General features: G+C 45.2%; 2 protein-coding genes across 12 annotated transcripts in view; one reads left to right on the forward strand and one right to left on the reverse strand.

The window, feature by feature from the left end:
- The first annotated feature begins 367 nt into the window (after positions 1-367).
- On the forward strand, positions 368-3,333 carry LOC121575342 (myogenin-like). Its single transcript, XM_041888360.2, has 3 exons — positions 368-1,075; positions 2,499-2,598; positions 2,896-3,333. Exons 1-3 carry the CDS (start codon positions 551-553, stop codon positions 3,018-3,020), a joined length of 750 nt encoding a protein of 249 aa, XP_041744294.2. The 5' UTR covers positions 368-550; the 3' UTR covers positions 3,021-3,333.
- Positions 3,334-4,170: 837 nt separating this feature from the next.
- The window catches only part of LOC121575340 (liprin-alpha-4), a 99,278-nt gene continuing 78,108 nt past the window's right edge, over positions 4,171-25,340 (reverse strand). For 3 of the 11 annotated variants that reach the window (XM_041888356.2, XM_041888347.2, XM_041888357.2), the window contains 25 exons: positions 24,264-24,485; positions 23,921-24,067; positions 19,496-19,630; positions 19,155-19,238; positions 18,418-18,549; positions 18,235-18,297; positions 17,919-18,010; positions 17,649-17,778; positions 16,717-16,904; positions 15,055-15,283; positions 14,582-14,617; positions 14,136-14,263; positions 13,791-13,921; positions 13,578-13,662; positions 11,771-11,852; positions 11,348-11,548; positions 9,502-9,564; positions 8,936-8,962; positions 8,536-8,711; positions 8,221-8,318; positions 7,184-7,359; positions 6,658-6,726; positions 6,309-6,495; positions 5,967-6,062; positions 4,171-5,682 (listed from right to left, as the gene is read on the reverse strand). In XM_041888356.2, coding sequence (XP_041744290.2) covers positions 6,004-6,062; positions 6,309-6,495; positions 6,658-6,726; positions 7,184-7,359; positions 8,221-8,318; positions 8,536-8,711; positions 8,936-8,962; positions 9,502-9,564; positions 11,348-11,548; positions 11,771-11,852; positions 13,578-13,662; positions 13,791-13,921; positions 14,136-14,263; positions 14,582-14,617; positions 15,055-15,283; positions 16,717-16,904; positions 17,649-17,778; positions 17,919-18,010; positions 18,235-18,297; positions 18,418-18,549; positions 19,155-19,238; positions 19,496-19,630; positions 23,921-24,067; positions 24,264-24,485 — 2,940 coding nt within the window. In that variant the 3' untranslated portion in view covers positions 4,171-5,682; positions 5,967-6,003. The remainder of the gene's footprint in view (positions 5,683-5,966; positions 6,063-6,308; positions 6,496-6,657; positions 6,727-7,183; positions 7,360-8,220; positions 8,319-8,535; positions 8,712-8,935; positions 8,963-9,501; positions 9,565-11,347; positions 11,549-11,770; positions 11,853-13,577; positions 13,663-13,790; positions 13,922-14,135; positions 14,264-14,581; positions 14,618-15,054; positions 15,284-16,716; positions 16,905-17,648; positions 17,779-17,918; positions 18,011-18,234; positions 18,298-18,417; positions 18,550-19,154; positions 19,239-19,495; positions 19,631-23,920; positions 24,068-24,263; positions 24,486-25,340) is intronic. The other 8 variants (XM_041888353.2, XM_041888351.2, XM_041888348.2 and 5 more) reach the window with 8 other exon arrangements.

Below are 25,340 nucleotides of genomic sequence, written 5' to 3' on the forward strand. Positions count from 1 at the left end.
GAAAATAAATCATAAAGGTACGTACCTAATATTTCATCATATACATTAATATTTAATATATTTACACAAATGTACATGGAGCTCAGTATGTTCAGTCTTTTATACAAAATATGCCCAAATCGGCTCTAACACTTACCCTGCACACATGCACACGCGAGTAAGCACATAGACATAGCCACCCTTGCACACACAAAAACACACACACACACATGGGACTAAAGACCTGGAGAGCAGGGCCCAACAGAGATGTGAAGTTTAGATGTGCAGCAACAGCTAAACGTTGTGTCAGGTTTCTCTCGGCTCGTGCTAAATTTAACCCTGTGATCCTGCAGCAGGCAGAGGGTTTAAATGCCACCCTGCAGTTGCTTCTCCACACCAGTTGTTCTCCACACATCTTCCTCTCTTCACTAACCCAGGCCAGGAGTTGGAGAGGCTCACTCAGACATTCCCTCCAACACACACGGACCTAACACCCCTACAGAACACACACGGCAGAGCCCAGAGGAACCAAACCGGAGTCTTCGTCCCCTAAACATCAGTGTCGACTAGTATGGAGCTTTTCGAGACCAACCCCTACTTCTTCCCAGACCAGCGCTTCTACGAGGCGGGGGACAGCTTCTACCAGTCCCGCCTGCCGGGCGGGTACGACCAGGGGGGCTACCAGGAGCGTGGGGGCTCCATGATGGGCCTGTGTGGTGGTCTGTCCGAGGGTGTCGCTGTGGGTGGAGGGAAGACATCCCCCTCCGGTCTCTCCCCCCACTCTGAGCCCCACTGCCCCAGCCAGTGCCTGCCCTGGGCCTGCAAGCTTTGCAAACGCAAGACGGTCACCATGGACCGGCGGAAAGCGGCCACAATGCGGGAGAAGAGGAGGCTAAAGAAGGTGAACGAGGCGTTCGAGGCCTTGAAGAGGAGCACCTTGATGAACCCCAACCAGAGGCTGCCCAAGGTGGAGATCCTGAGGAGCGCCATCCAGTACATTGAGAGGCTGCAGACACTTGTCTCCTCCCTCAACCAGCAGGAGAACGACCAGGGAGCACAGGGCCTACAATACCGCACCGGATCAGCCCAACCCAGTGTGAGTAGGAGACAGGGACGGAGGGGGGGATGGAGGGAGGGAGGGACGGAGGGAGGGATGGACAGAGTGAGAGATGGAGGAACCACGCCAGCCTAGAGTGAGCAGAGGACTGGGAGAAAGAGAAGGATGGAGCCAGATAGAAGCGAGGAGAGAGGGATGGAGGGAGGTGAACAGAGATAGATGAGGACAGGAGAGGTCAGAGATAGATGAGGACAGGAGAGGTCAGAGATAGAGGAGGACAGAACAGGAGACGTCAGAGGTTGATGAGGACAGGAGAGGTCAGAGAGATGAGGACAGGAGAGGTCAGAGGTTGATGAGGACAGGAGAGGTCAGAGATAGATGAGGACAGGAGAGGTCAGAGATAGAGGAGGACATGAGAGGTCAGAGATAGATGAGGACAGGAGAGGTCAGAGGTCAGAGATAGATGTGGAAGAGCAAGAGGAAAAGGCAAAATAAGAAAAAAGAGGTGAATAAAGGGAGAGCGGGAGATGACAGCGGATGAGAGAGGAGTGAAAGAGGGAGAGGCAGACTGGAGAGGGATGAAGGGAAGGAGGAGTGAAGGGAGAGGGACCAGAGATAATTAGAGCCAGGGATGGGAATCATACAGACGGGGATAATCGCCTAAAATATATTAGAAATCATCACATTTTAGTACATGTACACCTACAGGTATTGGCAGTGCTTTAGGTAAGGTGATTGGTGGTTGGGTGTGTGAGGTGTACAGAGCAGGCTGTTTAGTTGTGTGTGTACTAGTAGAAGTCTGGTAGGAGCGTAGCTCTATATGGGGTCTATAAACTCTGATATATGGGGTTCATCTCTCGTGGAATAGGTTTCAACAGAGCAGCTCCAGAACAGAAGTCTTGCATTCATTGACAGTTGTCCTAGACAAGTATTGCGGACAGAACCCTCATCAAACCATCCATCAACAACACAGACAGAACATCACTTAGAGGGATATTCAAACATTTGACCGCGGTGTGTAAATTCCCTTGGGAGTGCTACTATGGCTTTGGTTTTAAGAGACGCCTCATACATTCTTCTTATTCCTCAATAGTCATACAAACATAACACTCACTGAGTGCTCACCTAATCTTGATTTAGTTTCATCTTAATCTACCAGCTTTTAGAAACAGTTGTAATGGATGATTTATGACACAGTAGTACAACAGTTGATGTACAAACTCATTGTGAAAGTGCAGTTGTAGTGTGCATAGTGTGTGTGTGTTTGATGAAGAGATTTGATGAAGAGCTGTCTAGACAGGCAAGCTACAATAGAGAGATTATCAATAGTTGTTTGTCATTGTGAGTAGTGTAGTGTGTGCATAGTTGTGAATGAGATGGTGTGTGTGTCACTGTTGATGTCTGTGTGGGGTGTGGCGTAACGTGTCATAACTCGGGGCGCTGTGTGTCTCCATGGTAACAGGTGTCGTCGTCGAGCGAGCGGGGATCAGGCAGCACCTGCTGTAGCAGCCCAGAGTGGAGCAACACCTCAGACCACTGCACCCATAGCTACAGCAATGAGGGTAAACACATTTACGTCATTTAGCAGATGCTCTTATCCAGAGCGACTTACAGGAGCAATTAGGGTTAAGTGCCTTGCTTAAGGGCACATCGACAGATTTTTCACCTAGTTTTCTCGGGATTCGAACCAGCGACCTTTCGGTTACTGGCCCAATGCTCTTAAACGCTAGGCTACCTGCCACCTTTAAACACACACACATCCACACCCAAACAAACACACACTGTATTACATTTGAGAATTGCACCCAGAACTTGTTGGAAGTGTTAGTTTTGACAGCCTCTCTCCTGTCTCCCTCTAGACCTCCTAAGTGCAGACTCTCCAGAGCAGACTAACCTATGCTCTCTGACGTCCATGGTGGACAGCATCACAGCAGTAGAGGGGGCTCTGGTGGCCTACCCTGTACCTGTGGACATTCCCAAATGAACCCAGAGCAGCTGCCTTACGTGTGCTGTTAACAGGGCCCTGTTCCGATACTTCTACTTCCAATACAAATCCACCCTTCTTTCCTCCTTCCCCTGATCTGATATAAATGGATAGGTGAAATCTATGCAGTGGAACCTACCCTGCACCTATCCAATCATGTAAGATCAGTGACTGCTTCAAAGAAGGGAGGAAGGAAGAGCAGGGCCTGTCCCAGTCAGGTCCAATTAGTCCTAGGACACCACACAGCACCATACACCAACACACAACACCCCACACAGCACCAACACACAGCACCATACACCAACACACAACACCCCACACAGCACCAACACACAACACCAACACCACTCACTCACACACCACAATACACACCAACACACAACACCAACACCACTCACTCACACACCACAATACACACCAACACACAACACCAACACCACTCACTCACACACCACAATACACACCAACATGGGCCAGGGGGTTTCTCCTGGTCAGGTCTTGTGAGCTGGACACACCTCTTCCAGGCTTGAGACCTTATTCCCTAACTACCAAACCCTGTGGTCCACACCTCCCTCCCAGTAGGTTACCGGTCAGGTCAGATCCTAACCTGAGATCCCGCTAAAATCAATCAATGCATGATTTAGGACAAAGATCCAGTTACCTGTGTGGATCTCAAGTAAGGACTCAGGTCCTAAGTGCCACTTGGAAGGAGCAATGAGAAAGCTGTTTTTTTGTCCTGAGAAATCCATGTTTCCTTCTTTTCTAAATCTTTCCCCGATCTTGCATTCTGTTTGCGTGTGTTATGCTTAAAAACACGAGTTTATTATTTGTGGGGCCAATATGTACCATGGCAGTTTTGACCAATGATTTCTGCTTAATTTAAACTGGTAATGAATGCTAGTGATGTAAATACGTTCCGTTTTTCTACAGTGGTTTTGATATTTTATTTTCTATTTTTTTGCTAACTTATTTTTGACTTTAACAATAAAGATTGTTGTTTATTTGTAGATGTCCCAAGAAGTAATATTTCTGTCCAAACGTGCATTAAAGACCATTTTCAAGGCCGCATTTAACGTCTCAACACACACACACACATGCCAACCATCACCTCAAAATGAACACACAACATCAACATTTATCTTTTAAAAAACAGCTTTACTTATGTCTATAGTGTCATAAATACAATACACTTTTTAAATAGCCAAATAATAAAATCTTGATTTGTCAGCATCATTTCACACCTGGAATAAATACACATACAATACTCATAGCTGCCACAGTAGCACATTACACTTTTTAGACACCTTTAAAACATTGGCTGTAAAATAAAAAACAAAATACACCCATCCGACATTTCACTGGTTCACTGATAGAGCTCTCTCATTGGAGGAGAGGAGGTCACACACACAACACTTGCTAGTGGTCGACACCATCATTGGCCACTTTCACATCCCCATGGCAACTGGACAGGAAGGGGAGGGGCCAGGGGAACAGTCCATATATGGCATCATCACTGTCTGTCAGGTGACCTGCATGTGAGGATTTCATTTGGCTGATGCCGAGCAGCAATTTACAGTTTGATTTGAAACGAAGTAGAGACAATTTCCCAGAGACATACAGACATCATCCAGTGAAAAACAACACCATCCATCCATGAAGGTTAGTCTGGGGTTTCGCTTTCATAGTATGCTGTTTCCCTCAAGTCCGAGATATAGGAGCCTATTGCTTTCATTTACACACACAGCTCATACTGTACCCTCTCATATCCACAGGATCAACTACTCTACTCATGGTAGCTACATAGTGTCAAATAAGGGAAGGAAAGGAGGAAACAAGAGGAGAGGAAAAGGAAGGAGGAGAGGAGATGGGGAAGGAGGAAAGGAGAGAGGAAAAGAGAGAAGGAAAGGAGGGGATAAAAGGCAGGAAAGATAACTGAAGCGTTTAGATCTGGACCCATGAACCTGTGGCTGAGAATCATAGTAGTAGTATTCACATAGAGTAACATACCCCTCCCTGCTTAGTGAATCCCTCATGTAACTGGCGTTTCAGACACTGACAGCATATAAGACACACAGAGGTCCAACACACACAGAGAACAGTCACCACTGAATACAGGGCATTGGGTTTCATACAGCAATGATATTATAATATTCTCCCTATATAATTCCAATATATATATTTATATATATTTATTTAAAAAAACAAGTCATCCATTTTATTTACAGAGAGAGACAATAAATGATTAATACCTTGCATAACCGAGAGCGGGCAACATGTAGGTGGGATTTGTCATTGAAACAGCCAGGAGTTAGTGTAGAGTTAGACTAGAACCCACAGATTAGGAATTAGGACTAGAACCCACAGATTAGGAATTAGGACTAGACCAAGGAGCGGGAGCGCGACACCACAACAACAAGGCTACTGGGGGTACTGGGAATAGAGACTGGGCAGAGGCTCCTTTACAGCAGCGAGCGCGGCCAATGAGCACGCTCAGAGTTCAAAGGTCAAAAGGTCAGAGGTCACCTCTGTATTGCACATGTCCCAGAGAGAAGGTGAGAGGTGACGCTGGATACAGGTCCCTTAAAGTCCAGATCTCTCCCAAATTTGGCATGTTACTCTCGAAGGTCCGCAAGCATGTGTCCATAAAGGTAATGGGAATGCACTGAAAGAGATAGAAAGAAAGAGGGAAGGAGAGAGAGATAAAAAGGCAGAGGGTGTAGGATTTAGTCATTTACAGTAGTTTAAAGCAGCACCCTTATCAAGTTAGAATAGGTTAGAACTGGGTTAGAACCTTACCTAAATGTAACATTACCTCTTAGCGTTAGCCCTTCTGTTAGTAACTGGGGTTGAATTAGCATGAGGATTCCCTAATCCTTTTATTAGCATTGCTTGTCAGAAAAAGGCTCTTGGCCGTGGCCATTTGTTAGCATTGCTAGGTTGTCTTACCTGTTAGCGTTATCTCCTGTTAGTAAATGGAGTGGAGTTAGCATGAGTACGTCCGTACAGCAGAGGGGTCGAGTCTCTGGGGAGCCGGGGGAGGAGCTAGACAGGGCGTGGCAGAGCGTGCAGTGAGTCAGGCAAAGCAGAGAAAACAGCACACACACGCATGAATACCCTCACACACACCAAGCGTTAAGATGAAATAATTTAGTGGCTGTTATTGTTAGTGCTTGAATTGTCAGCGAATCGCCAAACACACTCGCATCACATCCACACGACTGCAATTCATTCAACTATGAATACAGTACCCACTTCCAAACACACGCACACACGCACACACACACACACCTTCTGGTTGCAGGTGTTTCTTGGGCACCAGGGCCATGGACGGGGGCATGGACATGGAGGGCATACGGAACCCAGCGGGCAGTGTTTCCATGGAGCCCGCCATCATGCCCATCCCTCCCCCTCCCTCCCGCGCCCTGAAACGCTTCCGCCACGATGGAGAGCGGCGGAACGTCTTATCATCCCCACTCTACAGAGAGAAAGAGAGATAGAGAAAGAGAGAGAGAGCGTAAACAGTAATGTAAAAACTATTGTACACAAGCAAAATGGTAATACAGAAACAGATCCATATTTCCCATGAAGATGGTAAAACTAAAAACAGTTGTGGGTCCAGTATTTCCTGGTGACTCACCTCTTCCAGTCTGCGATCGGTGCCCAGGGCCAGGACGTTGTTGAACTCTCTCTCTAGAACCTGCCGAGCCTGGAGCGCACGCACGCACGCACGCACGCACGCACGCACGCACGCACGCACGCACGCACGCACGCACGCACGCACGCACGCACGCACGCACGCACGCACGCACGCACGCACGCACGCACGCACACACACACACACACACACACACACACACACACACACACACACACACACACACACACACACACACACACACAGTCCCCTGTAGCTCAGTTGGTAGAGCATGGCTGTGGGTTCGTTTCCCACGGGGGCCAGTATGAACATGTATGCACTCACTAACTGTAAGTCGCTCTGGATAAGAGCATCTACTAAATGACTAAAATGTAAATGTAAATATACAGCATATAGATACAGAGAGAATAGACAAGGTTCTAAAATCTATAATTGTTTTCCAACAGGTGACGTCACTCCTATGTAACACTAGTCTCTCGACCAAGGTTGTGTGTGTGTGTGTGTGTACCTGTGTGTTCTGCATGGGGATCTGCAGTATGAGAGCCAGGCTGCTGTAGTCGAAGGTCTCGTCCACAGCGATGAGAGCCCCGTGGACTCCACTCTCCATCAGGTTGTTACTGTAGTCCTTCAGACCTATGCTCTGGACCCAGTGGACCACCTGCTCATTGGTCCACACTAATGCATCTACAGAGAGAGAGGGTGAAAGACAGACAGAGAGAGGTATATTACTATCACAACATATAGACCAGTGCATATACAGATATATATATTTACTGTAATATCAAATGCATTCACACTTCAATAGTGTACACTCAGAGGCAAACCCCCTTTGTTCTGAATAAGCACAGCTGCCACACAGCTGTATGTGTGTGTGTGTGGGGGGGGGGGGGGCTTCTGATGTGACAGGACAGCTGAGTCAAGTTCATATGCAGTGCTGAAGGTCGTAAGGTGGCAAAGTTTTATCTGGCTCTCTCTGTGTGTGTGTGTGTGTGTGTGTGTGTGTGTGTGTGTGTGTGTGTGTGTGTGTGTGTGTGTGTGTGTGTGTGTGTGTGTGTGTGTGGAGCTACAGTAGCAGTAAAAGGCTCAGCTGTCCATACCAACCTTCACTTAGAAATTTGCCGTATTATGGCTGAATGTCTATTTCTGACGCATTAATTACGCGTGGTTACAGGGTTAAAACAGAAACAACTGTTAAGGATTAAGTTAAGGTATTACTGTAATTCCAAGGGATTAAAGTTAGGGCTATGGTTTGGGGAAGGCTTAAAACAAAATAATTTAAAACAACCCGCATCAAGTCCTCTCCTGGCTTGGTAGAGCATTGTGAACTGCCGTGGCGCAGTGGTCAGAGCAGCGCGCTTCACCTCCGAGCATCATGAGTTCGCGCCAGTGCGAAATCAAAGGCTATTTCTAGTGACCAGCCTGGTCCATACATAGAGATTCAGCCACCTTGAGTCAGTTCAGCCTTACACCACCTTATGGAGCTCTGTCTACAGACAATTGAGATCTCACTGGTGAGCTGCAATGATGTCCTGTGTGTGTGTTTACCTTTCATGTCGTGCATGCTCTCCTCTCTACGATGTTCCAGATCTTTTCTGTCGTAATTGAGTCTCTTCAAGCACATAATCCCATACTGCAGACTGGCCCTGGTACACACACACACACACACACACACACACATCAGTGTCAGAATGAATTCAACATTTACTGTCAATTGACTGCACAAATTGAATACATATACATATGACACATTTCACCACTTGTATGTGTATTTTCCTACATTGAGATTGAAGCTGTGGCATGGTAACTCCTAACAACGGCTGCTGTTGCCATGGTGGCTGGCTGGTTACCATGGTGACTGACCTGTGGAAGCTGTCGACCATCTTGAGGTGTGTGCGGAGGTCTTTCTTGGTGAGGTGGTCCAGCATGCGAGCGTCCACCAGACACTCCATGAAGTAGGAGCGGTACTGAGGCAGACCCAGGCTGGGTAGCCACTCATTACCTATCCACTCATGGTTCATGTCCCCGTACGCCAGAGTCTGTGTGTCAGGAGGGACACAGATTAGATACAATTGAGAGGTTTGTCTGTGTGTGTGGACTAACCAGATGTGTAGGTGTGTGTGTGTGTGTGTGTGTGTGTGTGTGTGTGTGTGTGTGTGGCCTGAGACTGTGTTCCCTGTGACTTGGTGACAACGCCTGGCATCCTGGCACAGGTATAGGTCGTTATGACAACAGCAGGTGTTAGTGGGAGGAGTTATCTCACCTGAGCCCAGCTGCCCTCCTCATTCTCCTGAGTGATTGACAGCGTGGCAGAGACATGATAGATAGTGTTAGACACACACACACAGTCAGTTAATGCTAATCACACACACACTGAGTGATCAATGTAACACGCACCAATGTAACTGACCAGGGATAGAGGTAAGCATTGATGGATCAACTGTACCAGACTGTGTTACTGAGAGAATTTGCTAACAACTACTGAGACACAATTCAACACAATAAGACACAGTTTGACACAGTACAACACCACACAACACCACACCAAACAACACAACACCAAACAACACAACACCACAACACCAGCATAAATGGATACTCAATAACCAACCTAAACAACAGAGCCTAATATGTTACAGACACACCAGAGACATGCTTACCCAAGCACAAACAGGCAGGCAGGCAGTATACTTTGTAGTTATTGGAGGCTGGGGGTGAGGGGTTGCAGAAGCAGGCATATGTGTAGCTCAGCGGGGCAGAGTGTGTGTGTGAAGTGTGTGTGTGTATTTGAGTGTGTGGTGGGGAGGGGGCCACCCAGATGGCACTGACCGCTTTAGTGGAGGAAGCCAGGTTCTCCATCTCTTCATGAGTCAACCACACATTTCCGGAGGACTGCACAGAGGGAGAGCACACACATGCACGCACACAGGCACGCACGCACGCACGCACACACACGCACACACACACACACACACACACACACACACAAATACAGTGTCTTCAGTGAGAGGGAGTGTGTCAGGCAGGCAGTATCTGGCACATTGTTGAGAGAGTAGGGTTCCCATTCCACCCCATGCAGCCCAGTGGACAGAGTGAAGAGTACTGTGAACTCCAAAAGCAGTACCATTACAAGGTCTTAGGTGAGAAGTGACAGGTGAGGGGCAGTGTGTGTGTGTATGTATGTACAGTACAAGTCAAAAGTTTGGACACACCTACTCATTCAAGGGTTTTCTTTATTTTTACTATTTTCTACATTGTAGACATCAAAACTATTAAATGACACATATGGAATCACGTAGTAAACAACAAAGTATTTAAAAAATATGAACATATTTTATATTTGAGATTCTTCAAATAGCCACCCTTTGCTTTCATTGCAGCTTTGCACATTCTTGGCATTCTCTCAACCAGCTTCACCTCGAATGCTTTTCCAACAGTCTTGAAGGAGTTCCCACATATGCTGAGCACTTGTTGGCTGCTTTTCCTTCACTCTGCGGTCCGACACATCCCAAACCATCTCAATTGGGTTGAGGTCGGGGGATTGTGGAGGCCAAGTCATCTGATGCAGCACTCCATCACTCTCCTTCTTGGTAAAATAGCCCTTACACAGCCTGGAGGTGTGTTGGGTCATTGTCCTGTTGAAAAACAAATGATAGTCCCACTAAGCCCAAACCAGATGGGATGGCGTATCACTGCAGAATGCTGTGGTAGCCATGCTGGTTAAGTATGCCTTGAATTCTAAATAAATCACAGACAGTGTCACCAGCAAAGCACCCCCACACCATAACACCTCCTCCTCCATGCTTTATGGTGGGAAATACACATGCGGAGATCATCCGTTCACCCACTCCGCGTCTCACCAAGCCACGGCGGTTGGAACCAAAAATCTCCAGTTTGGACTCCAGACCAAAGGAAAAATTTCCACCGGTCTAATGTCCATTGCTCGTGTTTCTTGGCCCAAGCAAGTCTCTTCTTCTTATTGGTGTCCTTTAGTAGTGGTTTCTTTGCAGCAATTCAACCATGAAGGCCTGATTCACACAGTCCCCTCTGAACAGTTGATGTTGAGATGTGTCTGTGACTTGAACTCTGTGAAGCATTTATTTGGGCTGCAATTTCTGAGGCTGGTAACTGTAATGAACTTATCCTCTGCAGCAGAGGTAACTCTGGGTCTTCCATTCCTGTGGCGGTCCTCATGAGAGCCAGTTTCATCATAGCGCTTGATGGTTTTTGTGACTGCACTTGAAGAAACTTTCAAAGTTCTTGAAATGTTCCGTATTGACTGACCTTCATGTCTTAAAAGTAATGATGGACTGTCGTTTCTCTTTGCTTATTTGAGCTGTTCTTGCCATAATATGGACTTGGTCTTTTACCAAATGGGGCTATCTTCTGTATACCCCCCTACCTTGTCACAACACAACTGATTGGCTCAAAGCATTAAGGAAATACATTCCAAGCTGGTTGAGAGAATGCCAAGAGTGTGCAAAGCTGTCATCAAGGCAAAGGGTGGCTATTTGAAGAATCTCAAATATAAAATATATTTTGATTTGTTCAACTTTTTTGGTTACTACATGTTTTGATGTATTCACTATTATTCTACAATGTAAAAAAGAGAAAAACCCTTGAATGAGTAGGTGTGTCCAAACTTTTGACTGGTAGTGTATGTGTGTGTGAGTACCGTTCTAGAAGTGAGCGGGGCAGAGGGGCTGGTTAGGGAGACCATCTCCTGTATGGCCAGGCGTAATTTGAGGCGGTGCAGGGGGTTACTGATGCCAATCTCCCTCTGGATCTCTGTGTCCGACAGGGCCGACATGATGGCACCGCTCTTCACATTGGCACGACACGCTGCCACGTACCAGGCGGGCATACCCACCCACAGCTGGAGAGGTGTGAGAGAACATCATCATCATCATCATCATCATCTCACACTGTATATCACTCCAGGTGATGATACTGCAGGTTAAAGTTAGTGCTAGGGTAAGGTATAGGGTAAGGTATAGGGTAAGGTATAGGGTAAGGTATAGGGTAAGGTATAGGGTAAGGTATAGGGTAAGGTTTTGGTGGAGGTTAGGGGTCAGGGGTTAGGGGTTAGAGGTTATACCTCTAGCCAGGAGACCACAGTGGGTCCATCCCACTGGGCGAAGGGCAGTCCTCTCCTCCTGGCCTCCTCTAGTAGCTCATGTCTGACATAGAGACAGGTGAGAGAGAGAGAGCAAGAGAGAGAGAGATAGTTAAATAGAGAGAGCGAAAGAAAGAGAGGTCTTCACAGCTTCTAAAATGTTATTCACAATCCAACTGTCAGAGAGACACAACCAGTTAACCTTGTATGTGTATGTATGTATGTACAGTCGTGGTCAAAAGTTTTGAGAATGACACAAATATTAATTTTCGCAAAGTCTGCTGCCTCAGTGTTTATGATGGGAATTTGCATATACTCCAGAATGTTATGAAGAGTGATCATAACAATGAACTTAATCCCCCAAAAACATTTCCACTGCATTTCAGCCCTGCCACAAAAGGACCAGCTGACATCATGTCAGTGATTCTCTTGTTGACACAGGTGAGAGTCTTGACGAGGACAAGGCTGGAGATCACTCTGTCATGCTGATTGAGTTAGAATAACAGACTGGAAGCTTTAAAAGGAGGGTGGTGCTTGAAATCATTGTTCTTCCTCTATTAACCATGGTTACCTGCAAGGAAACACGTGCCGTCATCATGCTTTGCACAAAAAGGGCTTCACAGGCAAGGATATTACTGCTAGTAAGATTGCACCTAAATCAACCATTTATCGGATCATCAAGAACTTCAAGGAGAGAGGGTCAATTGTTGTGAAGAAGGTTTCAGGGCGCCCAAGAAAGTCCAGCAAGCGCCAGGACGGTCTCCTAAAGTTGATTCAGCTGCGGAATCGGGGCAGAGCTTGCTCAGGAATGGCAGCAGGCAGGTGTGAGTGCATCTGCACGCACAGTGAGGCAAAGACTTTTGGAGGATGGCCTGGTGTCAAGAAGGGCAGCGAGGAAGCCACCTCTCTCCAGGAAAAACATCAGGGACAGACTGATATTCTGCAAAAGGTACAGGGATTGGACTGCTGAGGACTGGGGTAAAGTCATTTTCTCTGATGAATCCCCTTTCCGATTGTTTGGGGCATCCGGAACAAAGCTTGTATGGAGAAGACAAGGTGAGCGCTACCATCAGTCCTGTGTCATGCCAACAGTAATGCATCCTGAGACCATTCATGTGTGGGGTTGCTTCTCAGCCAAGGGAGTGGGATCACTCACAATTTTGCCTAAGAACACAGCCATGAATAAAGAATGGTACCAACATATCCTCGGAGAGCAACTTCTCCCAACCATCAAAGAACAGTTTGGTGACGACCAATGCCTTTTCCAGCATGATGGAGCACCTTGCCATAAGGCAAAAGTGATAACTAAGTGGCTCGGGGAACAAAACATTGACATTTTGTGTCCATGGCCAGGAAACTCCCCAGACCTTAATCCCATTGAGAACTTGTGGTCAATCCTCAAGAGGCGGGTGGACAAACAAAAACCCACAAATTCTGACAAACTCCAAGCATTGATTATGCAAGAATGGGCTGCCATCAGTCAGGATGTGGCCCAGAAGTTAATTTACAGCATGCCAGGGCGGATTGCAGAGGTCTTGAAAAAGAAGGGTCAACACTTCAAATATTGACTCTTTGCATAAACGTAATGTAATTGTCAATAAAAGCCTTTGACACTTATGGAATGCTTGTAATTATACTTCAGTATACCATAGTAACATCTGACAAAAATATCTAAAAACACTGAAGCAGCAAACTTTGTGAAGACCAATACTTGTGTCATTCTCAAAACCTTTGACCACGACTGTATGTGTGTGTGTGTGAGAGAGAGAGAGATAGACAGAGATCTTACTTCTTCTTCATCCTGCGGTCTCTCTCTGCCTGTGTGCCCAGCTTGCCCAGAGTCATGGTGTCTCCGATGCTCATCTCAAAGTCTACTGAGACACACAACAGACACACAACAGACACACAACAGACACAGCATCACCCACACATCCCTTAACATATAGTAGTAGCCTAAGCAAGACAAGTAATGGTGATGTAGGTAAAGGTATGGGTGTGTTACCTCCCGGCATCAGGGCAGGCAGAGGCTGTCCCTCCCTCCCCAGAGTCCCTCCTCCCTCCATCCTGCCCTTCTCCTTGCTCTTCCCAAACAGACGACCTATAGACGACTTGATGCCCTTCTTTGCTTTACCCCTGTAGCGAGGGACAGATAGAGAGATAGCGAGAGAGAGAGAGAGAGAGAGAGAGAGAGAGGGGGTGGGGGAAGAGAGACCGAGGGGGTGAGAGAGAGAGAGAGAGAGAGAGAGAGAGAGAGAGAGAGAGAGAGAGAGAGAGAGAGAGAGAGAGAGAGTCAGGGAGTATGTGAGAGTGAGTGTTTGAATGAATAAGTGTGGGGGTGTGTGTTTACCCTCGTCCGTCCTCCAGACTGCCAGTGAGCTGGGCGAAGTTGGTCTCCAGTCTCAGACTGCGGGGGGAGGAGGGGGGAGACGTCTCACACTTGATAGTAGCCTTGTCCTCACGGGCCTCCACTGGAGACTGGAGGGAGAGAGAGAGAAGGAGGGGGAGAGAGAGAGAGGTAATGAGAGAGAGAGAGAGAGAGAGAGAGGAGGGTAGGTGAAAAAGAGTGAAGCCACTTTAACTGGGTCAGTAGGCTTCCAATAGGAGCAAACCCTTTCTCACAGAGGCTGTGATCCTTCACCTTGTCCAGTGGGAATAGTCATGTACTTCCTATCGCAACCTTTCAGTACGTCCCAAATCTATTCAAATATCTGTTGTATTCTAAGGGAGCAAAGCTGGGAACTATACTGTCTCTCTTAGTTTTGTCAGGTTAAGATGAAGAGGAAACAGACTTACTGCTATTTTCCTGCGGTGTTTCCTTAAGTCGCTTGGCTGTTAGAGACGGGAGGCAGGCACACAGACACACAGGCACACAGACACACAGGCACACAGGCACACAGGCACACAGACACACAGGCACACAGGCACACAGTCACACAGACACACAGGCACACAGACACACAGACACACAGGCACACAGGCACACAGGCACACAGGCACACAGGCACACAGACACACAGACACACAGGCACACAGGCACACAGACACACATACACACAGACACACAGACACACACACACATTGTTAGACACAACCAGGTGTTAGACATATAATCAAAACCAGTTACTGGAGTTACTGAAGAGAGAATGCATAAGCAGCAGTGGAGTGACTTTTTCTTTTACATTGTAAACATTGTGAGTACATCAATCCAAATGTGCATTCAGGTTAGTCCTCTCTGATGGTTCAGTGTGTGTGTTTTTGTGTCTCACCAGGGTCATGATGCCTAGCTGGTGGCTTGCGTTGTGTGCATGGTGTTTGGGAGTGGAGCGTCCACTGGTGGGCGGGGACGAGGAGGAGGCCAGTGATTGGGCGGTAGCTGAAGTGGGCATGGTTCGGGGGCGGAGTGTAACGTTTAGTCCGTCCATGCTCCCACTGTTCACACGAGACTCTATCTCATCTGCCCTGAGGTCAGCAGACTCTCTCTCCACCTGGATCATCCTACACCACAGAGAGAGTACAGTGGGATGAGACATGATAACTACATCAAAGATTTTTATAACAAACCCAAGATAGACCACAGCCTGTCGTTTCCAATGAGAGCAAATTAATTATAGTGGGCAGAACAAGCAAGGAGGTGGACAGAGCCAAGCACGAGCTAGCGAGATCCTATTGGCGCGTTGTAGCATGTATTTGCATATTTCCGTTAGGGAACGCCTACTCTGTGAAGTGCGTGTGTGCAATAACTCAATTTGCCCTTTCACTCCTTCTAAACAACGCAATTTTTTGAAACTTTGGCAAAGGGTACAAAACTTAGTCCACTCATTTTCGTAACTGATTTTAGTTTTGGGAAAAGAAAACTGTATTGCGCTCAAATGTTTCATCGATGAGAAAATGTGCTGAATGTCAACCAAAATCCATCTCGCTCCACTTCTCCCACTGCCGGCCACTGGGCTTCCTCTCATCACCATATTTGTTAGTGAGTGGGAATGCCAACCGCATGCTTCACATGTTTATATCTATCTGTGACTACATAATACACACATAATAACTACATAATACACACATAATAACTACATAATACACACATAATAACTACATAATACACACATAATAACTACACAATAACTACACAATACACACATAATAACTACACAATATACACATATTAACTACACAATACACACATAACTACATAATACACACATAACTACATAATACACACATAATAACTACATAATACACACATTAACTACACAGTACATACATATTTGGTGGTGAGTGGAAATACCAACCACATGCTTCACATGTTTACATCTGGTGAAACATCTGGCTCATTGTTCTATCTGTGACTACATAATACACAAATAATAACTACATAATACACACATAATACACACATAATAACTACATAATACACACATAATAACTACATAATAACTACATAATACACACATAATACACACATAATAACTACATAATACACACATAATAACTACATAATACACACATAATAACTACATAATACACACATAATACACACATAATAACTACACAATACACACATAATAACTACACATTACAACTACATAATACACACATAACTATATAATACACACATAACTACATAATACACACATAACTACATAATACACACATAACTACACAGTACACACATAATAACTACATAATACACACATTATAACTACATTATACACACATAATAACTACATACACACATAATAACTACATAATACACACATAATAACTACATAATACACACATAATAACAACATAATACACACATAATAACTACATAATACACACATAATAACTACATAATACACACATAACTACATAATACACACACATAATATCTACATCATACACACATAATAACTACATAATAACTATGTGTTTGTGTGTTCTCTTACCTGATCTCCTCATTGATGGCATCCAGCTGCTCCTGCAGCATCAGAGCCAGAGTCTGTGCATCTGATTGGCCGTTAGGTGACAGGAGGGCGGAGCTAACATCATCATCTAGGTCTGACTCTGCTTCCATGTCACTGCCCAGGAGGTGACTGACGCTGCCGCGAAGAGACGAGTAGTCCTGCTCACACACCTGTAGGGAAGACACACACACACACTGTTACACATCGCACACACGTAGGGTAGATACACACACACACTGCTACACACCACACACACCTGTACAGTAGATACACACACACACACACACTGTTACACATCGCACACACCTGTACAATAGATACACACACACACACACACTGTTACACATCGCACACACCTGTACAATAGATACACACACACCGTTACACATTACACACATCAGATTACACACAGTCAGATACCCTAACAAATCCACACTCACACCTCATATGTAAACACTTTCCAAATACTCGTTTTGATAAAGAAACACCACTTACATCACACAGAAGTATGTCCAAGGTGGCAGGGGTCAGAGAGAGAAGCATTGGTTAGGTGAGAGCTGTATGCAATGAGGGACAAATGCAGTGTGTTAAGCTTAACAACTATCAGCCATATTACTGCCCTCATCAGGGCCATCAGATCATCAGCCATGAGGGAGAGGAGGGGAAGAGAGGAGGGGAAGAGAGGAGGGGAAGAGAGGAGGGGAAGAGAGGAGGGGAAGAGAGGAGGGGAAGAGAGGAGACTAACAAAAGGGAGGACAGGAGGGGGATATGTGGAGAGGAAGAAAGGATATGTGGGGTTTCATGACAGAGCTTGATGGGCACAGAAATTGGACACACAGGCACAGGGGAGGGTACCAAGTTTGGCACAGGTGTGTGGGTGCGGTGTGTGTGTGTGTGTGAGTGTATGTGGTTACCTTGTTGGGTTCGTCCCGTAGCGCTGCCAGGCGCCCCTTCTGTGCCCGTCTGATGACAGCAGAGCTGTAGTGTCCATCCTGCCCCTCTACCACTGAGAAACACAGGTCGCTGGCACTGCCCATGTGAGACCTATACACACACACACACACACACACACACACAGAAGACCTGGTCAGTACAGGGTGCTAGTATGGGACAAGTGTGGGATTAGTGTGTGTGTGTATAGTGTATGTGTCTGTCTGTCTGTGTGTCTGTCTGTCTGTGTGTACCGTGGGTGTGATCCATCTCCAAACACTCCACTCCGGCGTTTCAGGTGGTCGATCTCGTTCCGCAGCTTCTCAATCTCACCAATCAGACGCTCCTGAGGAAGAAAGGAATTGTGGGATTGTTAATAGAACAACATCAATGTCCAATCACAATATTTGTAACAGTTCAACTCTCTTCCAACCTCAGTGGTTTGTGGTTATCCATAATTTGTCCTCAATTTTTCTTGTGCGAGAAAAGTAGAAATGAATATGACTTTGGAGGGATAGAGGGAATGCCTGTTGGATTGTTCATGTGTTGTGTGTCCAGGCCCTGACTCACCCTGGTGTGGTGGAACTCCTCCAGTTGTTTCTGGGAGTTCTCCAGATCCTGGATCAGGGAGTTCTGGAACCAACAGGAAAAGGATATGACATCACTGTTCAGCTATCATTTGGGAATCACTATAGTCCTTGTGAGTATGTCATGTGTGTGTGTGTCTTTGTGTGTGTGTGTGGCGGGCCATGCCTTGTCTTCCAGTGCTGCCATGCGTTCTTTAAGGTGGAGCTGCAGTCTCTCGTTAGATTCAGTGAGCAGACGGTCCACCGTGTCAGACAAACGCTTGTTATGTTCTTCATTCATCTTCTCTCTCTGACGTGCCTGAGAGAGAGCAGAAGAGAGCAAGAAGGGAAGAGAAAAAGAGGTTTAAAGTTCATGATTATTGTCACCCACATACAGAAGCACTCAATACAAACTCCATGGGCACAACACCAGGAGAGAGAATGGACTTGATTTGGCAACATTGTATTATGCATTGTTCATCAGTGGGAAAACTACCTTGACATCATATCTCAACCACACACACGTACACACACATTCACATTCACATCTGTTTTCATTAACTAAATACACATGAGCTCACATGCAGAGCTAGAAATTAGTCAAGCGTGAAGTATTCAAATTCTAAATATATCAGCCAATCAGAGCTCTGTGAGGGGAAACAGGCTGCGCCAGAAAATGTGTGGATTTGGTCCATATTTATAAAAAGGCGTTGTGAGTGTGTAATGCTCTAAATGAGAAGGACGTGTATATGTGTGTGTGTGTGTGTGTGTGTGAGAGAGGGAGCATGGAGAGACAAATTCAAGGGGCCAGGCTAATGTGAAGCATCGGCCTACGCTGCACTCAGAGAGGTCAGAGAAAGCCTGCAGGGCAAGGCTAAAGTATAACACACACACACATGCACACACACACACACACATACACACCCTGCCTAGTTCCTGGTTCTTCTCCTCAAGTTGTGACTCCAGCTGTCTGAGTCGCTCTTCCACGTTGCCATGACGCTCCTCAGCCTGCAGGGGGAGACATAGGACCCAACACAATCAAACCTGCATTTACAGACCTAGGCTAGCGTTTTTTTCACATGGTCCAATAAACTGGGTACTGTTTTGGTTACTGTGAAATCCTACAACTAATAACATATACCTTCCCCTTACAGATAGATGCTTTCTTGTTGACTGAATTAAATCTGTGAACATTGCTATGGAGGGTTCAATTGACATCCAGCCTCTGTATTTGTGTTTAGGACTCTGACTGTATGTGTTGTTACCTTGGTGAGGGCTGCCACCCTCTGTGCCAACTCTGCCTCCACCTCTGGTAGTGTCTCAGCCTTCCTCATGGTCTGAGCCAGTCTTTGCTCTGCCAACTCTAACAACTCATGCAGCTGGCGCACCTTCTCCTCACTCTGACAGACATAAAGGGAGAGAGGGCGGGAGACAGGAAGGGAGATGGAGGGAGAGAGGGAGAGAGGGAGAGAGAGTGATAGAAAGAAAGAAAGAAAGAAAGAAAGAAAGAAAGAAAGAAAGAAAGAAAGAAAGAAAGAAAGAAAGAAAGAAAGAAAGAAAGAAAGAAAGAAAGAAAGAAAGAAAGAAAGAAAGAGATGAACACATATTTAAGGTCAGGTCAAACAGATGTTTTGACTTAATGTCATTGGCTAATTTAAAATGATGTAATTTTATTATCATGGGTTACAAAAGCACTGTTTGTTTCATATAGACATGCTACTCATATCAGCTGAACTGCTTACCCAGCTAACAACAAACATTCCCACAACTTTAGAGAATTTTCCCTTAAGAGTCTCATTAGGTCATTAACTAACTTTTTCATAGGAATGTTCCTGTGATGTCCAAGAAATGCTTCCAAGAGACCATTCCCTTAATGTCAAATAGAACTTACCCAGAAAGTGGTTACCATGTTCTCCGAATTGTATATATTAATGTTCTAGACACGTTTCATGGGAACGTTGCAAGAACATTCATGTGTCCCAGTTTTATGTGGGTTAGGAGAATATTCCATCAACGTCAACCCAAACATTAATATATTATGTTCTGAGAACATGGCAACCATGTTCTGTGTATGTTTGATGGGACGTTGAAAGGAATATTCTCCCAAACCTCAGAAAACTGGACACATGAATGTTCTTACAATGTTCCCATGAAACGTGTCTAGAACATTAATATCTTATGTTCTGAAAAAAAACAAAAAACATTACACATCGAGCCTCGTTACTGTTGCCGAGCCAATCAAGGCCCTGATTGTTGAACCACTGATCCATTCATAGCTCTTTGTCTGTTGGCAAGGGATACTCACACAGTGCCTTTAACATACAGGGTTTTCAACTTACATATTTGACACACTTTGACGTAGATGATTACATTGTGAATGTTCATTTATACAGTAATATTCAACATGTCTTCACCTGGGGCCTCATTTATAAATGATGTGTATGCACAAAATATGCCCCAAAACATGCGTGCGCCCAAAGCTGATGTGAGAATGTGCTTATCCTCCTGCAAACTTTAGACCACGCATACACACAGTTTCTAGTGGTTGAAGTATTGCATTGCAAAAAGGCAAAAGTAGCCTAGTAGCCTTGTGCAAATGGCGAATATACTGTATGATGAGAAGAGCGAAACTCTATTTATTAATTTGTCAAATAATTTGAAATAGGCATATACATTGCCTTCAGAAAGTATTCACACCCCTTGACTTTTTCTACATTTTGTTGTGTTACAGCCTGAATTTAAAATGTATTAAAATTGTGATTTTTTTGGTCACTGGCTTACACACAATACCCCATAATGTCAAAGTGTAATTATGTTTTTAGAAATGTTTACCAATTAATTAAAAATGAAAAGCTGAAATGTCTTGAGTGAATAAGTATTCAACCCCTTTGTTATGGCAAGCCTAAATCATTTCAAAGTAAACATTGCGGTTAAATTCCCAAGCACGGAATAAAAAATACAAGTTAAATCGGTTTCCATCGCATTTTCAACTCTACTGATGGTTTTCTCACAAACAAATTTGTGTTATATAGCGAATGTGCCCACCCTACAGCTCACAGATACAGTAGGGGTAGGCTTTCTACATGAAGAGATTTCTATTATGGACAAAATAGTGAGATTTTTTTAGGGGGTGAAACGGTAGCCAAGCATTGATCATCATGTCACCAGAATAAGCCTCTATATTTATTTGCTTACGTTTTCATGTACCAAAAAAGCTCAAGTTCAATGTGTTTCCATCGCATTTTCAACTCTACCGATAGTTTTGTCACAAAGACTGTTGCGTTAAATAGCAAATGTGCCTACTCTGGTCTTGGCAGATGCGCTCTAGTCAACAGCTTGCAGATATAGTACAGGTAGGCTGGGGTTAGGCTAGTCTACATGATGAGATTATTATGGATAAGAGCGAGAATATTTTTATTTGTCAAATGGCAGTCAAGCATCGATTATCATGTCACTAGAATAAGACCCTCAATATTTATTGGAAAGGAGCATCAAGATCACTGTGCACTTTCACCACCCTGTGAAGTAGCCTAATAAACGTAATGGTTTCCTGAGTTGTAGTGGGAGGACCACACACCATATCATCCGCATGACTCCACATTTACTTCGATATGATGGTTGTTATATCAATATTTGCTCATAAATTCGTTTCCACCGCTATTTCTCACATAATTAGTTTTACCGACACAAAAAGATCGCACCACGTTGAACGAACAAATGATCTGTCAGCATTTATACAATTGTATCGAAACTTCCTGTTTCCATCACTGCTGTCGTGATTTTTTAAATACGGTATGACTTCACTTGCATAAAAACTGTGAATGGAAACGTGGATAATGAGAAAATCATTTTAATTAGATCAGATAGGTGTGTTGTACTGTAACTGTTGCTAAATAATGACATTAACATATTTAGCTAAGAATGTGAGAGTAAGGTGATTCCTCTAGCAGGTCGTGAACCCAGGCCACCAGCACCATTGACAAATGCCCTAACCACTGTCCCAATAAGGTTTATCTCTAGGACAAGTGCTTATTGGGCCAGTATAGTTAGTAAATCTCAGCTCTGTTAAAAGTACATTCAAGAAAAACATTTATTGATCATAATGATTCAGGAGTAACATTAAAACAGATTTAACATGCCCCATTAGACAGCTATACTGAAAGCCCTTAAATTGCTGAAATAAGTAAATCAAATCAATGATGAGAATAGTCAGATTAACCAATACATGACATGGTCATGGTGGCATAGCAGGAAGATCGGTGTACTGTGAACCAAGAGGTTGTGAGTTCAAATCCCAGGTGAGGACTGTTGAATAATAATTACTGTATAAATTAACATGCACAATGTAATCAAGTGTGTCAAATATGTAAGTTGAAAACCCTGTATGTTAAAGGCACTGTGTGAGTATCCTTTGCCAACAGACAAAGAGCTATGAATGGATCAGTGGTTCACCAATCAGGGCCTTGATTGGCTCGGCAGCAGTAAGAAGGTGTAATGAAAACATTTTTTTTGGTTTCATCAGGCGACTTCCTGACAACTGATACACAGAAATGTTCTTGCAATGTTCCTGAGTGGCGCAGTGGTCTAAGGCACTGCATCGCAGTGCTAACTGTGCCACTAGAGATCCTGGTTCAAATCCAGGCTCTGTCGCAGCCGGCCGCGACCGGGAGACTCATGGGCGGCGCACAATTGGCCCAGCGTCGTCCAGGGTTAGGGAGGGAATGGCCGGCAGGGATGTAGCTCAGTTGATAGAGCATGGCGTTTGCAACGCCAGGGTTGTGGGTTTGATTCCCACGGGCGGGGGGGCGGGGGCAGTATAAAAAAATATATATGTATTCACTAACTGTAAGTCGCTCTGGATGACTAAAATGTAAATGTAAACGTGTCTAGAACATTAATATCATATGTTCTGAGAACATGGCAACCATGTTCTGTGTATGTTTGGTGGGACATTGATGGAATATTCTCCTAACCCTCAGAAAACTGGACACATGAATGTTCTTGCAACATTCTCATGAAACGTGACTAGAACATTAATATTGTATATTCTGAGCACATGGTAACTACGTTATGTGAATGTTCTGTTTTGACATTCTCCTAACTTTAACACCAAAACATTCTAAAAAGGTTTTTGGTAACATAGATAGAATGTTCCACTAACTAATGGAAAACTGGACACTCAAACATTAGGGGAACATTACGGGTAACATTACAAAAACGTTCTCTCTCCCTAGAATTGTTAGCTGGGAAGCCGCTGATATTAACTGGTGTGTCTGTCTGTGTGAGTGAGTGTGTGTGAGTGTGTGTGATTGATGGAACCTTACCAGGCCTGTCCCTGACGATGTCTCCGAGGTACTAATGGATACTATGTGTCACCCTCACGTTCTCTGGTCCAGTGGAGCTGAACTCAACTTCACCTTCAACTGAACTGTTGATGAACCCTCATTCACCCCCTCGTGTGTGTGTTCCTTACCTCACCCCATCCCCTCTTTCTGTGAAACAGTATTGACCCCCACGTAACTCCCAAGGGGTGTGTATGTGAGTGAGTGTGTATATGTGTGTGTGTGTGTTTGTGTGTGTTCGTATGGGTTATACCTGCCCATGCACTGTCGTTAGTGACTAATTCAGCATGTTTGTGTGTGTGTGTGTGTGTGTGTGTGTGTGTGTGTGTGTGTGTGTGTGTGTGTTACCTGTCGGTGCAGAGAGTCCTTGGTAGCCAGTTCGTTCTCCAGTTTGTCGTTCAGGTCATGGATGTGGGTGGTTTCCCTCTGAGCGGCCAGGTAACGTTTTTCTAACGTTGTAATCCGCTCCTCCATATCCTCCCTCTGTGCCAGCCCCTACAACAGGCATATAGTAAGAGAAAAAAATATACTGTGTGTGTGTGTGTGTGTTTATACTTGGAAACATAACATAAATTATCAGTCTGGACACTGGAGAGATCTATAGAATAAACAGTGTTTATGTTTATGAACGGGACTTCTTAAATTCCTCCTCCTCTCCCTCCTCCTCTCCTCTCTCCTCTTTTACGCTCACCTCTCTCTGTTCCCTCTGTTGTTTGATTGACAGCTCTTCGCTGCGACTCAGGTCTCGGCGAGTGTTGGCTAGCTCCGCCTCCAGCTCTGCCACGCGTGTACTGAGTGTTCCCGAACGCTCGCGGCTCTGAACCAGCTCCTGATTGGTCCGATCAAGAAGCTCCTGGAGCTCCACTGACCGGCTACCATCATCATGGGCATCTACGGAACCGTTATGTAGCCTCTGGAGGGTCACACACACACACACATACACACACACACACACACACACACACACACACACACACTTGTTTATAGAAAGACAGAGAGAGGGAGAGACATAGGGGAGGTGCCATGTTGTGATGCTCATATTAACTTGAAGAAAGTTTATTCTGCTACACTTGGTCTTAATGACCCAGAAAGGCACCATTTGTGTGGTGTGTGTGTGTGTGTGTGGTGAGATGTTGTTGTTTTGATGTTTCTCTCTCAGCCTTAAATTAATTCTGGGGTGTTAATGAGAGGAGCCTTCAGGGACATTGAGTCAGGCAGCACAGCGGGCAGCCCCGCTATCAGGACCCCCCTCACTCTCTCTCCTATTCATCTGTCCTCATACACACGCACAGACCCACATGTTGCCACTCAGACTCAGTATGCCTCTAATACATGCTTCTTACTCATATCATAGATAGAGAACATGAAGAGTCTGTCAGTCTGTCCCTTCCTCTAGAGTTCCTAGGTGTTAGGCCAGGTCTATAAGAACCTGTAAAGCATTCAAGGAGCTGTTGGTAGGTATTGAGCTAAGCGTAGGCTGGGGTAAAGGGTTAGGTTAAGGTGAGGCAGGAAGTTAGGGTTTTGGTGAGGTTAAGGGTGAGGGTAGGTAAGGTAAGGTGGAGTGTTGGTTGGGTATGCAGCTTTTGTGTGTGTATGTGTGTGTGTGTGTGTGTGTGTGTGTGGCTGGGTGTAGGTGGGGAGTACAGTGTGTTGACATGGATCTGGGGCAGTGTGGCTCTGTGAAGTAGGGGACATACAGACAAGACTGCACATTCTGTGTCAGCACAGTATCCAGTACCCAGACACTTCCACTCTCTCTTGCTCTCTC

Source organism: Coregonus clupeaformis, chromosome 10, assembly GCF_020615455.1.
Source record: "Coregonus clupeaformis isolate EN_2021a chromosome 10, ASM2061545v1, whole genome shotgun sequence".
In the NCBI taxonomy this organism is placed as follows: Eukaryota; Metazoa; Chordata; class Actinopteri; order Salmoniformes; family Salmonidae; genus Coregonus; species Coregonus clupeaformis.

Bases quoted from the DNA above. Each gene is read 5' to 3' on its own strand.
- LOC121575342 (XM_041888360.2), top strand. From the start codon at position 551: ATGGAGCTTTTCGAGACCAACCCCTACTTCTTCCCAGACCAGCGCTTC. The intron at 1,076-2,498 runs GTGAGTAGGAGA...CCATGGTAACAG, and splicing joins CCGGATCAGCCCAACCCAGT to GTGTCGTCGTCGAGCGAGCG. The intron at 2,599-2,895 runs GTAAACACATTT...GTCTCCCTCTAG, and splicing joins CCATAGCTACAGCAATGAGG to ACCTCCTAAGTGCAGACTCT.